Source organism: Convolutriloba macropyga, chromosome 2 (assembly GCF_964194025.1).
Source record: "Convolutriloba macropyga chromosome 2, txConMacr16.3, whole genome shotgun sequence".
NCBI lineage: Eukaryota > Metazoa > Xenacoelomorpha > Acoela > Convolutidae > Convolutriloba > Convolutriloba macropyga.
This window is the reverse complement of record NC_134469.1, coordinates 25,574,818-25,589,669: the sequence shown is the minus strand read 5'-3', so window position 1 is coordinate 25,589,669 and position 14,852 is coordinate 25,574,818. Positions and strand designations below refer to the sequence as shown.

The 14,852-nt window shown below is 34.8% G+C and overlaps 2 protein-coding genes across 11 annotated transcripts in view; one reads left to right on the top strand and one right to left on the bottom strand.

Moving 5' to 3' along the window:
- The window catches only part of LOC142358570 (BTB/POZ domain-containing protein KCTD12-like), a 554,440-nt gene that overhangs the window by 277,226 nt on the left and 262,362 nt on the right, over positions 1–14,852 (bottom strand). The gene's annotated exons all lie outside the window — the stretch shown is intronic.
- The window catches only part of LOC142358558 (tubulin polyglutamylase TTLL5-like), a 100,036-nt gene that overhangs the window by 35,870 nt on the left and 49,314 nt on the right, over positions 1–14,852 (top strand). For 9 of the 10 annotated variants that reach the window (XM_075409960.1, XM_075409953.1, XM_075409951.1 and 6 more), the window contains 5 exons: positions 457–607; positions 895–921; positions 1,316–1,557; positions 8,757–8,985; positions 9,264–9,596. In XM_075409960.1, the coding sequence (XP_075266075.1) occupies positions 457–607; positions 895–921; positions 1,316–1,557; positions 8,757–8,985; positions 9,264–9,596 (982 nt within the window). The remainder of the gene's footprint in view (positions 1–456; positions 608–894; positions 922–1,315; positions 1,558–8,756; positions 8,986–9,263; positions 9,597–14,852) is intronic. The other variant, XM_075409955.1, reaches the window with a different exon arrangement.

Genomic DNA, 14,852 nt, shown 5'->3' with positions numbered 1-14,852 from the left:
TCTAGCGAAAGTGTTTTGCGTGATTAGATTTTGATCATAAGTGACTTACCTCACTCAATAAAAATGACTTTTGCACTTTAAAATTTAAGTTTATTTTGAATTAGTTTAAGGTCAAAGGAACTTATGTGTAATAAGGGTCCCTAATGAAAAGGTTTCTGCGCAATGAATTTTAACAAGCTTTATAAATTTATCGTTTATTTTGTTACATAGCTTTTTGAGCGGCGTCGATAACTTTTTCAACTTATATCTGTATCTGTTTCTATCTCTATAATATGGCACGCAAGTCTATTCTTTCGCAGCTATTCCGGCAATCTGCCGGCTATGTTTTTCGATATCTTCTATTCTTTCAATCCCAATCATGCTTATTGGAATCAACGGCGGCTATTTTCCGGCAATCTGCCGGGTATGTTTTTTACTTTTCTAGCGTGATTTTAACTAAATCGAGGAATTTTTTAGGGTGACACAAGCAAGGCTGGCGTTTGCAGCTTACTTAGTGCGCGTGCACCAGCGCCTGCTACGTGAAAGCCAGAACAGTGGAAACCAGGGCATGGAGTCATTGGGAAATGAGCTGAAAAAGGACAGTGATCACGGCAGTGATGCTCAAATGGTAGGTCATTCAAACAGCGGATCTTTACGTTGACTGATTGTTGAAGAATTTTCATGTTTACTCTCGCTCAAGTTTGAAGTTTAAAAATTTGTAAGGACTGGAATTAGCGCTTCATGTTCATATTTCAATAGTAAAAGGAAGTCGCGCTTGATATCTACATGTAGAAATCTGTTTCTGATTGATTGTTCAAAATGTTCCGGGCTGTGGCCTGATAATTGCCTCATTTAATATATATTCCATTTTATAAACTGTACTGTCATGTTCTCTCTTCCTTTATTTTGCTGCAGGATAATGCATGGGACCCTGTGTCGGAGGTAACGAGCATGAACAGCTAGCTGTCTGATTAAATGATTTTTTTCTCATCAGTTTATAGTTTTTCTTTGAGTTCGTGATTGAGCATCCTATCCTGTCTCTATTGTGACTCTGTTCTTGTGGTTAGCTATATTTTACTGCCGAATAAATGAGATTGCCGACTGAGAAGCGTTCATGATGTAATTTTTAGTGGACTGGTATGCGTATTGGTTCGAAAAATCACTGTAAACAGAAAGAAATTGAAATTGTCCTATGTTTTTTTGGGAATTGAAATGTTACGAGTATCCAGTTTACGCTTAATTAACAAAATATGAGATTTTTTCCTTATGCTTTAACTCAATCACCACTGGAGAGGTTTTTCAAAATTGACAGTCTTAATTTCGGGTAATATTTCAGGATCTGGTGCTTCGCTTTCTCAAAAGAGCAGCTCAGAATCTGAGTCAAGTGTTCAGAGTAGTGGTGCCGAGTAAGAAACTCTCTATTCAAGACAGGAGACGAATTCTGGCCAAACAGTTGTCTGACTTTGTCAGTATATATGCCAAAGACACCCAGACTATCAGTGCCCAGGAGAAAAAGACGAAGCTCACCAAAATCCCTATATCAGAAGGCATCTTTCAACAGTTTCTGGACATATCAAAGTAAGATTCAGTTACCCATTACAAATTGATGTTGGGGCTTACCTATTGGCAAATATATCGGGGGGGGGGGGGGGGTGCTCCGGAGAGGTTTCCTGCCATCTGAACTTTTGCCGTATACCGGTAGAATTGCCAGGTTAAAGAAGTTTTAAGTTCACCTGTTAATAGCCGCAAAGCGATAGTTGAGGATGTTATTGATCTCATCTTCGTTTTTAATTGCTCTCAAACGAAGTTTGTAGCAATTATATTAGTCCTGTTGGTCGTTTTTATGCGATTTTTTGCTTGACCGATTTTTCGTCTGACCCATTTGACTTTTCGTCGTTAAAAACGAGATAAACAGGTAGCGCCTCAGCGTGCATTAAGTTTCATTAGAGGCCCTTAGGCGCGTTTAGTAGTCCTTCAAGTGCTTAGTGCGGTGAAAATACTGGGAAAGCCGTTAAAAGGCCATTTTTAGGATTTTTTGAGCCCAAAATGTTGCAATTCTTTGTGTTCCGGGCTGTGGCCTGATAATTGCCTCATTTAATGTATATTCCATTTTATAAACTGTACTGTCATGTTCTCTTTTCCTTTATTTTGCTGCAGGATAATGCATGGGACCCTGTGTCGGAGGTAACTAGAGCATGAACAGCTCGTTTTTCCAGGCCCAGGAGCTTGATAATAAGATACTGAAAAAAATTTATTGGCCATGGAATGATTTCATTTTATCAATCAAAAATTTAGCAATTTTTTGATAAAACTTGCAGTTTTTCTAGTTTTTTAAAATGTTTGTCATTGTTAGGTACTACAGCCTCAAGAGCAAAGTCATCTCTTTAAGGGTTTGATAATAGGTTAGTGGTATAATAGGTAGTTTATAGATGTAATGGAATGTTTTTCAATATTTTAAAATCACGAAATTTAGCATTTTTTGACAAGACTGCATTTTTTTTTCAATTTCTTTGACATTGTCATTACTCAGATTTTTTAGCGTCAGGGGTCACAAAACGTCCGTTAGGGTTTTTGGATAATTTTTGTTTGCTATAGATTAGTTTTCAACTTTTTAATATCATAAATTTTTAGCTATTTTTTGATGGAACTTTTTTAGTTTTTTTAAAAAGTTTTTGATATTTGTGTCATTTTTGAGGTTCCTCCAGCCTCAAGAGCCAATCAATTTCCTCTAGGGTTTGATAATTTGTTATTGCATATTTGTTTAGATGTAATGGAATATTTTTCAAGATTTCAATATCATGAGTTTAAGCAATATTTTTATTAAAATATTTGCTCTTTTTTTCAATTTCTTGAATCTTTTTGATTTTCAGGTTCCAAGTTCATGGATCTTTGAGCCAGTGAAACTAAGTAAGGCTCGGAATAGGGTTAATGTCTTAAGAGACAATGAAATGGCACTGAAAATATTAATATCACTAATTTTTCAATACTTTGTTGAAATTTGCAATTATTTTTTAAATTTGCAACGTTTTTGTACTTTCTGATTTTAACGATCATTGCTGGTCAACGCATTCTAGAAAAATTTTGTTAAAATTTGCAGTTGTTTTTAATGTTTGAATGTTTTTGTCCGTTTCTGATTTTAATGATCATTACTGGTTAACGAAATGTTATTAAGCCTTGCAGAAGGGTACATGACAGAACAACTCCAGAGACAAAAAATGGTCTCGAAGATTTTCTTAATGTGGAATGTGGAGACTTTTATTTTGAATTTTGCACTTTCAGTTTTCTATATGATTTAACTACTAACAAGGCTAGAAAACTAGAAGTTGCGGGATCGAATCTCATTGAAAATATTCCTAGCTTTCTCCTTGTTTCTCTCTCTGTCGGTTAGGGTTTCTTTGCTTCTCTTTCTCTTTCACGTGCGATATTGAAACATTTTTATTGGCCATAGAATATTTTTCAACTATTTTAAAAATTGTACCATTTTGTTGACAAAACTTCCAATTTTCAAGTATTGAAAATTTCTGTAATTTATTCGGTTTTTCCAGCCTCAAGGACCAAGGAACCTCCTCTAGAGTTTGATAGTAAGTTATTGCATAAATTTTAGATGTAATTAAATGTTTTTAAGATTTCAAAATCACGAATATAAGCAATTTTAAACAAAATTATTTGCGATTTTTTCAAGTTTTTTTGAATGTTTTTTTCATTTGGTCGGGCACCAGGTGATCGTTGACCTCCTCCAAGGTTTGATGATAATCTGCTGTTTTTTTGTAGACTTAATGGAATGGTTATCAATAAGTTTTATTTACTCGAGTCTCAGCAATTTTTTTATTAAGTTTAAACTTTTCAATTTTTCTTTAAATTATTATGTTCCAAGTTTATGGATTTTTTTGAGGCAGTGAAACTTTTTTTGGAAAAGGGAAACTCGTTACCCTCTTGAGACAATGAAATGGTTCTGAAGATAATATTACGAATTTTAGCACGATTTTGTTAAAATTTGCAGTTGTTTAAAGTTTTTGAATATTTTTGTCCTTTTCTGAGTTTAACAATCATTACTGACCAACAAAACTTTCTATGTCTTGCAGATGTATTACATGACAGAACTCGGGACAGAAAATGGTTTTGAATATTTTTTCCACTGCGATATCTGGAAAAATTTTTTAAACTTTGCTTTTTCAGTTTTTCTATATGATTTAATTACTAACAATGCTGGAAAACTAGAAATTGCGGAAACGAATCTCATCATTGAAAATATTCCCAACTCTTTCCTTGTCTCTCTCTCTGTCGGTTTGGGTTTTTTCTCTTTCTCGTTCACGTTTTATCCCTCTCGCGCTATCTCTTTCCTTAACTCTTTTCTTGATGCCGCACTTCAGCGGCTGGTGTGGCGTGATGTAGCATCTATTACCCTCATTAACGCTGATTTATGGATATGTTTTTTTTTTATCAAAAGTGACTTAACTACCACTTTTTAGGAAATCATTGTTAATTACTCTCAAACAATGTTTGTTGCGATTATATTAATCCTGTTTGTCTTTATGCGATTTGTCGCTTGATCGATTTTCATCTGACCCATATCACTTTTCTTCCTCAGAAACGGGATAAAGAGTTAGCGCCCAGTGGGCATTAAGTTATCTTAGATTCTTTCAGCTCACTAATCTCCAAGTATGCGATTCGCATAAACTTTTGGAGATCTATACTTGTGGTTTGAGGGGTGGTTCTCAAAAGTTGCTCCCACACACCCACATCAGCCCGCCTCAATCCCCACCCCTACATATTGTTCAGGCCGTAAGGGCCCCGTGCTGCCAGAACCGCCTCCCACCGTTGCACCCCCCCCCCCACCAGCTGTGGTGTACCCCGCTGCGCTCACCCCACGCCCCTTCAATTAAGCTAAAGCAAGCCTCACTAAACCGTAGCTAGCTACTGACGAAGTCAACCTCTCGGGGGTCTGAGATCAATTTGCCCGACGTTAGTCGGATATGTTTTAAACTAGTTTTTGTCGTTTTAACCACTAAAAATTGAGTATTGGCGATGCATCGTTTTCAATCGTCATATTCAGAGTGTATTTGAAACAGAAAGTACCGCATGCAAAGAGACAGTGTGCAGGTCGAACTACTGAAAAAATTGAAGACCGGATTTTAGAGTAGTTGTTTTCTCTTCATGTCGCATTTTAGAGAAAGCAAGAATCCTAGGTGTGGCAATTTTTTCATAAGTGAACAAAAACTTTTATAAGTCTTTCGGGTGTTTTCTAGACGGTTTTATATAATATCCGCCCTCATCTCAGCCGGCTTTTATAATGCTCCTATTTTTTCCAATCCGAAGTAAATCGATTGTATTGGTGTGTTGCCTTTTAAGATCTGTTCACACTTTTTTTCAAACTGAGAAGTCAAATTATAGTGGTGATTTTAGTCAAGCTGAAGAAGCGAAAAGAGCGAAAAATCGATTGAGGTGTTATTTTTTCAAACAACCTTTAAAATGGAGTGAGAAGTTGGTGTTTAAATAATTTTTTGGTTTTTGATAGTGAGGTTTTTTTCACGTGCGTCAATTTGACTTCTGTTTCCCGTGTTTTTTCTCTTGAGTTCTTTTGATTTGATACATATGTGTTCGAATTACGCCTTTTTGCAATTGATTGGACCCATCAACGGGCTGTTATTGCTTGTTCTCACTTTGACACACTTTTTAGTAATAAAATTTAAGTGAATATTTGATTTTTGCCCCGTTTTTATCATTTTATTTTCTTAACACATAGTATCACGGATGAAAAGTATGACTAATTGCCAATGAGGTATAAATTAATATGTTTAATGGTTTTAATTTTGACACTTTTCAAAAGTTTTCAGTGAAAGTTTGATTTTTGCTACTATTTGTAAATTGCTGTCAAACGAAGTTTGTAGCAATTTTGTTAGTCTTGTTATCTCTTTTATGCATTTTATCGCTTGAACGATGTTTTGTCTGAACCGTTTCACTTTAAGTCCTCAAAAGTGGGATAAACAGATAGCGCCCGGAGGGCATTAAGAGCTTTTAGAGCCTTTCAGCCTACTAGACTAAGTATGCAACTCAACGAAACTGTTTTGGACACAATTTTGATGGTTTGAAGGTGGTTCGTAAAGTTTGACCCCCCCCCCCCCCCAACTGAGCCTGCCCCCGCCCACATCAGGCCTCACTCCCCCAAAGAAATCTTTTTTATAAAGGTTTTTAATGAAAGGCTTCTGCTTGGTGAATTTTAAGACGTCTGATTATTTAATCGCTGATTGTTTTTTTACATAGTTTGTTGAGCGGCGTTGATAACTTTTTCAGCCTGTATCTATATTATACGACACAAGTTTATTTCGCAGCAATTTCGGCAATGTGGCCGCTATGTTTTTGAAATTTTGTTTGGCGTTTCTGATAAAACAATTTCACGTCTACAGCTGTTGTGGTGGTTTTGACGCGTTTTCTTAAAAAAAATAACGTATGCAACTGTCATGGTATATTTCTGGCATTTTCAATTTTATCTAAATGACTCAAACCATTTTTTAAGAAGTTGTTGCTATTTTTACACTTTTTTCCTCAGAATGTTGCACCTCCTCAATTTAGTTAACATATATTTAGTTGGAATTAAAGGTAATTAACTGTTCTCAAGCGATGTTTCCAGCATTTATTTTGGCCCTGTTTTTTGATTTTTTGTTATCTAAGTTGCTCTCATTCAACAATTTAAGCAGCTGAACTTAATTGGCAGAAGTTGACAACTAAAATCAAAAGTTAGTCCAAAATTGTTTTTTTTCTAATTAAACCACATTAGTCTAAAATAGCTCCGAATTCGTCATGTTAAGGATCCATCCGGTGAGGATGTCAGGATGAAACAGGATTAAGTTAGCCCCGTTTTAGGGCATTTTGTTCAAAGAATTTGAATTATGTTGATGCGCTGTCCTTTTACGCTCTTTGTCTTCATGAAATAGCAGGATCTCGGCTGTTTTTGTAGTTTGTGTTGTTTTGTTATTTAATTTCATTAATGATAGGTCTCAATGGCTCTCTATTGGGGTATATTTTATTCATTTCACTGATTTGAATTGAAATCTAAGGGTTTTACCGAATTTGACGCCAATTTTTTATGAAAAGAGATTTTCATCTTTTAGCGTTCTTTTTTGTTCTCTCACTTGGTCTCCAATAGTCAGATTGTTATAAATTGATTTTTTTGATATCCGACCTTTTTGACGACGTTGATATGGCTTGCTTTTGAAAAAACGTTTTTTTTTGTAGCGTTTTTGTTATTTAGTTGTTCTGTCATTTATCTAATGATGAGTTTCATTGGCTCTTTATTTAGCATTATTGAGCTAATTTAATTTTCTAAATTCGAACCTGAAGGTTGTAATGACTTTTGACACAAGTTGTTTTCGAAAATTTTATTGATTTTTGCGAGTTTTTGTTGTTCGTTACGTAGTCTCACTAATGACAAGTCTTTGGGCTCTCCAGTGAGTCGTATTTGAAATCAATTAATCGTTTCTTAACCAACATTTTTCACGACTTTGAAACGGCTGATTTTTAAAAAAGGTATATGTGAGTTTTCTCTCCTTTTTGTAATTTTTTTGTTCTGTCGCTTACTTAATGATCGGCCTTACTAGCTCCTTAATGAGGCATAATTTAGTCCCTTTGAGGGTTCAGTTTTATTGCTATATAGTACCTACAGGGTTCAAATTATAGTTTATTGTTTCAATGACATTGATGCCATTTATTATCAATTAAATCGTATAGTTTTTTTCCAAATGTGGTTTTTCTTTTTACTTTGTCTCGCAGTGGTATTCTACAAAGTTGGCGTTTGCTGTCTAAATTTCCATTATGTAAAGGTGTTTGGCAGCTGGCGTTGTTGGAAATAGTAACTTCAATTACTCTATTTTCCTGAAAAGGAGATGAAATAAATTGGGTATTGATTAATAGTTTTTATTGATTATTGAAATGTTTATTGATTAATATCCTATTAAATGGTTATTGTTTGGCTCTCCTGTTTTTAATTCGCTTTACGTTTTGATCACGTTATTCGTTTTACGTAAGGCACGATTTTCACGCCTGACTTCTGACTTACCTCACTCGCTGTTTCAATTGAATGGATTTTAAATGCATTCAAGCATTGAATTACGCAATCTAGTGAATGCAGTCAAAAGTCAAAAAAGCAAAATCAAAAACGGGATAAAACAATATTTCTCGGTCATTAAGTCACAGCGCATTATGTTATCGAAGTTCATTAGAGTGATGGCTAGCTGACATGAGTATTTGGCTTAATATCTTTCAGTATAGAAGCTGAATTAAGTCTTAGAATCTAAATGAAACTGCACGCCAAATTAGAACAATTTTTGACTTTAAAAAAAAACAAAAGAAATCGGTCAATTTCTATCTTTTCATTTTTTGTTTCAATCCCGATGTGCATCAAGCGCGTCAACGGAGGTTATTTTCCGGCAATTTGCCAGCTATTTTTTTGTAGTGTTCTGTTTACTTTCGTGGACGTCTTTGTATATAATGTTTATTATTGGAGGCTTTTCTCCTAAGAAGTCTGATACCGTTATTTTCAGTCTCTTCGATTCTTTGAATTGTAACTCAGAACTTGTCCTGCTATGCTTTACATATTGTGCGACAAGTTTTTACGTGATTGAGGAAGGAAGAAAGATTCGTGTTTATAACACATAAAACAGGTCAGTATCAATAACGAAGTTTGCCTTATATTGCTGCCTTTTTATTGGCTTCATTTGGGAGGACTTGGATGATTACTGTGTAATCCTTTTCTGCTCGTGTAATTAGCGGCTGTTTTGTAGTGAGAATGATTTGGAAGAAGTGCTGACATTGTTCACGAAGATTAACAGATCCGCCAGTATTTTCCTTGGGGGTATTCAACAGCTGTCACAACATCAAAACGGTGCAGTTGACAGCCAACGAGATTCAACTAGTATCGGGGAGACAGAGGACTCACTCGCAACACAAACAGCTAACTACGATAAACAACACACCACTACTGGTGCTTCAACGACTATGTCTGATGCTCATGTAAGTTCTTTAATTGCACTAAATTTAAGCGAATTAGTTGACTGTTAGCCCCTATCTCGTTTAGCATCTTGTTATACAAGAATGTTACTTTGGTTTTTCACATTGACAATTTGCATCAAAAAAGTACCCTGAGCATTTGGAGCATCTGACACCTATTGAATCATAAATTGTTGACGCAAATTGCTGATATTAATTAAAAGGATCATAAGTAAAGGGATGAGTATTTGATTAATTAGGTGGGAAAATAAAGACCTTGCAAAATTTTGACATCTCTGCAGGTTGTGGCAAATATACCAGAGAGGGCTACATCATCGCACTCAAGAGGCGATCATTTTGACAACGCAGATAACAACAGCGGCAGAGTGGCTACTGTTGGATTGGCACTCGAATCGACTGCCAACACCCCACTGGGCGACAAAATGGTTTCCGGCATGCTGTATGGGAATGCAGCGGTGTACAGAAGGCCACCACATGGAGCAGTATCGACTTCTGATAAGGGCACAAAACCGCCCACTCCTCACGAGTGGCAAAGGGATCGAAGTGTCGAGAGACGAGACAGGTCTGTGGAGAGGGAAATATTCCTGACTGAATCGACATCGTCACGTGTTGAGGTTTAAATTTGAGTAAATTGAAAAAACGCAGCAGCCAAAAATAGGGCAATACAAAGCAAATTGATGACGCATGGTTCGGTAAGTATTTCTGGTTTTACGGTGCGCAGAGAGAAATCGTTTTGATGTTGTTCAATGAGTACCAATTTTTGGTCTATCAGTCTTATTAAGCAAATGTTTAATGCTCCAAACGAAGTTTGTGGAAATTGTATTTGTCCTGCTAATCTAGTTTTATATCTGTTAGCTGAGCGTGGCTACATTGCTGTGTTCCTGGGTTTTACAACTCGAAAAGGAGTATTAGTTCCTGCTTTACCGAAAGATGTCAGACTGCTATCCTGGAGGTGGCGCGTTCGAACCCATATGAGATCTGAGTTTTTGCACCCATAAAAATTTTCTAAGCTATACCCCTAAAATAAATTGCCCCCGCCTGTCGTTCGTGACCAATTCATCCGGCGTTGGTCGGTTTATATTTTATATCACTTTCTTTTTTTGGAACTTCAGCGAACTGCTTTCATAAAATTAGTATATATGGCAACTTCCCTTTATAAATCATGCACTCAACGCCTTTTTAAATGCGATATTTTGAAAAATAAAATGGTACATATACTAATCCGATTTTGGCGGTTTTGGTTCATTTGTCGGTTTTTTAAATACCCTTCCTCATATTCTCAGGCAGCTATTATATCGGGCCTATTTTCTTGACTTATGAAATTTTTTGCTTTACGTTAGTTCGCAGCTTGCTCAATATTTTGCGCGAAATCTGTTTGACTTCTCTAGGCTAGTTTCACTCTTCTCTCATTCTGCTCAAGTGCTCCAAAACACTTGTGCGAGGGAAGAGATATATGCTCAACTGTTTTTTTTCTGTCAATTTCGTGTCGATGTTTATCAAAAAGAATTGTGAGTAGTATCATTAAGAATCACGTCAAGCGTAAAAAGTGAAGATAAAGTTTTTTCAAATTTTCGTAATTTTGAGGTTTTGATTTTTGTGAACATTTATTTTTTCACATGAATTTTTTTTTTCAAATTTTTCACTTGAAAAAACCGTTAATTTTTTGCGAAATTTTATTATTTGGAATAAAACAATTTGTTTTGGATCTAGATTTTTTTGGTTTTAAGAGCCATTTTGTTGTACCTTTGCTGCCATTTTACTTTGTTTTTTCTCGTGACTTTATGTTAATGTATAATAAATGCAATGATGAATAATGTTGTCTGAATTAGTCTGCGGAAACTAATGATTTTGTTTACTTGACACTAAAATTTCCATTAAAATATATTTTACTATCTGTTTTTTTGTTCCTTGTTTTACGTCTAACTGAAATTCTCTTGAAGTCTCCTTGAACGTAAATGAAGTTCACAGTTTATAGTTTATTTGAGTCTCTACTCTAAAAGTTTTTTGTTTTACTAAAAATTCAGTAATTTTTTAAATTTTTAGACTGTTTTTCCCGTTTTGTCCATGTCCGAGTAATGAGAGGTATGATTGATTGCAGTTTTGGATTAAAGGGAGATTAGCAATGCTAAGAGTTCATGGCTTGTTATATTTTTGACTGGACACTAAATGTTTTAATAGTAGTGAATTGTTGAGTTCTGACCTTTTTTTTTCTTGTCTTGGTCTCAATCTCATTTATTAAAGTATTACATAAAGGAAGAGACTTTTATAAATAAGATTTATCAATCTCATCTGTATAAGTCAAAAATCAGACATATCTGAAACTTAATTTTTATTCATTGATTTTCGCTCATTGATATGATTTTTAAAACGACCAAAACGAAGTTTGTCGTAGTTTGAAGAATTTCGTCTATATTTGGTTTATCACTCATGTTTTTGGTTGAATATGGTTGTTTATAATACACCTACCAATCACAATCATTCTTATTGTTTACAAATCAATTGTCTGTTCATAGTAGAATAATTGAAACTTCCGAATGTGTCCATGTAACAGGGAATGGCTTCAATTTTTGCTCAAATTGTTTGAAAAATATTAACTGGTTTTGGAAAAAAAAATGCCCCTCATGATTGTTTTGTCGCTTTGTAAATCATTCTGGTCAACTATAGGTTCTAGGTGCTTCATACTCGAGCCTGTGTACTTTTTCGTAGTATCCTTAGTTTTGAAATTTTTTGTGATGATATATTTGATTTTAAAATTTTTACATTTTATGAAATTGTTTTGCCGTTTTACTCAGTTTTGCGGTTTTTTTTCACATGTGGGTTTAAATGATTTAATAACTAGTTTTTTGGAACAGGTGTTGGATAACAGCCAGTACAAACCTAAATTATCTGAATTATCTTACGGTTATCTCTCTTGGGTGACTTCTATTTGAATTTTCATTTTTACTTCGGATTTATGTGACTGCGGAGGACTTCGTCAATTACTTATACATCTTTTTTGATGCAAATAATGAGAGATCAAGCAAGTTAAACAATAAGGAAGTTGTTATCTGAGAGAAATTACCGTTCGAACTTTGGTTTAAAACGGGATAGATGTTGATTTCTGGATCTCACTTTTTGTAGTTTGCTGAAATGTTTTATTTACTCGATAAATTTCTTTTTACAATGTTTATAATTGCATTAGATGCATTAGATTCTATTTAAAGTGAGCCATAATTTATTTTAGTGAAATAAAGAAGGCTGTTCTCAATGTTATTAACCCACCCATTTTTGTATACAGGTTTGGTCTTTAAGAATCTATCGAAATTTATGTTACAAAATTTGAACTGAGTCTAGCAATTGCAGGTTTCTGTCTTAATGGTGCGTAGATGCTGTGGTCTGGGTTGGTATGTGAGCAACTAAAGTTTCTGATGACTTTGACACGTTCTCTTTAAATTTTTGTAATTTTTGAAAAATTGTATTTTTGGATTGCTGCTAAGTCCCGATACTGAGAGAGCTTCTTGATGTGGCCTGTCTGTTCTTTTATAATTAAAGGTATTGATTATTTGAAGCTATTTCTTTCTGTGAAATTTAGCTTGATGTTCTTTTTTGAGGTTTGTTACAGCCTGGGTAATGTAAGATGTGATTGCAGTAGTGACATATGAGAAGCTTTTGAATGACTGGAGCGAGCACAGCGATAGCCGGGGACTATCATTGGCCTTCTCTTGTTTTTTATAGCTGCGAAGCTGTAAGCTGAGCATAGCTATATTGCGGTGCTCTTGGTTTTTTTTTGTTTCGTCGTCTGACGCTCTTTTTTCGTTTTACATTTGTTCACACAGCAAAGCTGAAAAAGTCAAATTTTCTGAATGACTTCTTCCTCTCACTAAAGGCATTTGCGCGCGTGACGTCATTTCTCACTCGCTTTAGCAAAAGTTTTTAGGTTATTTGCGTGATTAGATTTTGATCATACGTGACTTACCTCACTCAATAAAATGACTTTTGCACTTTAAAACTTAAGTTTAATTTGAATTTGTTTAAGGTCAAAGGAACTCATATGTCCAGTAAAGGTCCCTAATAAGAGGCTTCTGTGGAATGAATTTTAACAAGCGTTATTAATTTATCGCTGAATGTTTTTTACCTAGTTTTTTGAGCGGCGTCGATTTTTTTCAATTTAGATCTGTATCTATTTCTATCTCTATTATATGGCACGCAGGTCTATTCTTTCGCAGCTATTCCGGCAATCTGCCGGCTATGTTTTTTTATTTTCCCCTTAGATTTTTGTTACGACTATATGACGTTAGAACCACTTCAAATCTGTTTTTTGTTCATTCGTTCAAGCTATTTGCGTGACTTCATTTCTGACTCTTAGTTGAGCGAGTTTTTGTTCGTTTGCGCGATCAAGTTTTTGGTCGCACGTGAATTAGCGCACTCTTAGAAATGATTTCCTCTATTTGAAATTGACTTTTCGTACCTTTAATTAAAGATATAAGGTCAAGTGAATATGTGTCGCTCTAAATGGAGGTTGTTTGAGAGCAGCTAGTAGAGGCAGCAATAACTTATACAGATTCTTAAGATAACATCTCATTTTTTAATGAAAAGAGTTGATTTTTTGTCTGTAGTTTTTTTAATGTTTTTGTTTTGATACTGCAGATCTACGATTTTGTTGAGGCTTTGTTGAAGCTATGTTTTTTGTTGTCTTTCAAATCTCATTTTCGACTAATTGATTTAAGGTTGATGCCTATTAATTTTTTAAAAATCTGTTTTATTTCTGTCTATATTTAGGTTTTTAATTTTTCTTCTGATATTAATTTTAGTTTATTACAATAAGACTTATCAGTTGAAACGTCTGAATGTACTCATTTTAGTGCGAATGGTTTTAAATTTTTTTTCGAAATTACTAATTATAGCTGCGAAGCTGTAAGCTGAGCGTAGCTATATTGCGGTGCTCTTGGTTTTTTTGTTTTGTCGTCTGACGCTCTTTTTTCGTTTTACATTTGTGCACACAGCAAAGCTGAAAAAGTCAAATTTTCGGAATGACTTCTTCCTCTCACTAACGGCATTTGCGCGCGTGACTTACCTCACTCAGTAAAATGACTTTTGCACTTTAAAACTTAAGTTTATTTTGAATTTTTTTTAAGGTCAAAGGAATTCATATGTGCAGTAAAGCTCCCTAATAAGAGGTTTCTGCGGAATGAATTTTAACAAGCTTTATTAATTCATCGCTGAATGTTTTTTAGCCTAATTTTTTGAGCGGCGTCGATTTTTTTCAATTTAGATCTGTATCTGTTTCATCTCTATTATATGGCACGCAGGTCTATTCTTTCGCAGCTATTCCGGCAACCGGCTGGCTATGTTTTGTTTTGGAAAATCTTCAATTCAGTTTTTGGTGGAGTCTGAAATTGATCTCATTGACAGGATGTCCTGGCTGCTTCATACGTTTTCCTATGTGCTTGTGCTCCACGATTTTGGTTTTTTTTTTACTTTTTTCACATTTTTTGATTCACGTTTTGCTTGAGCAACTTTTGGCGAACATGAGTTACTTTAGTTGCAACTTACCATAGCTTTGGTAACTTCTATTTGAGTTTGATCTGATTTTGCATAGTTATGAATTCAAAGCGAGTGCAAAAGTCATTTTTGATTTTTTCCTACCTTTGGGCTCATTTTTAGACTCAATTTTGTAGACTCAAAATTAGCTGTTCAATTGATAATTTTCTTTCTACTAGCGAAATTGCATTAGAGTTGAATTCATTTCTGCCGTTTCGTTTGTTCGAGTGTTAATTCTAATGAAATAAAAAATTTTGATCTCACTGGTATGATTTCTTTTTTGTATAGACGTTTCTACTTTTTTAAGAATCTCAAAGTTGAAATAACAGAAATCGAGCTACTTCTCCGGA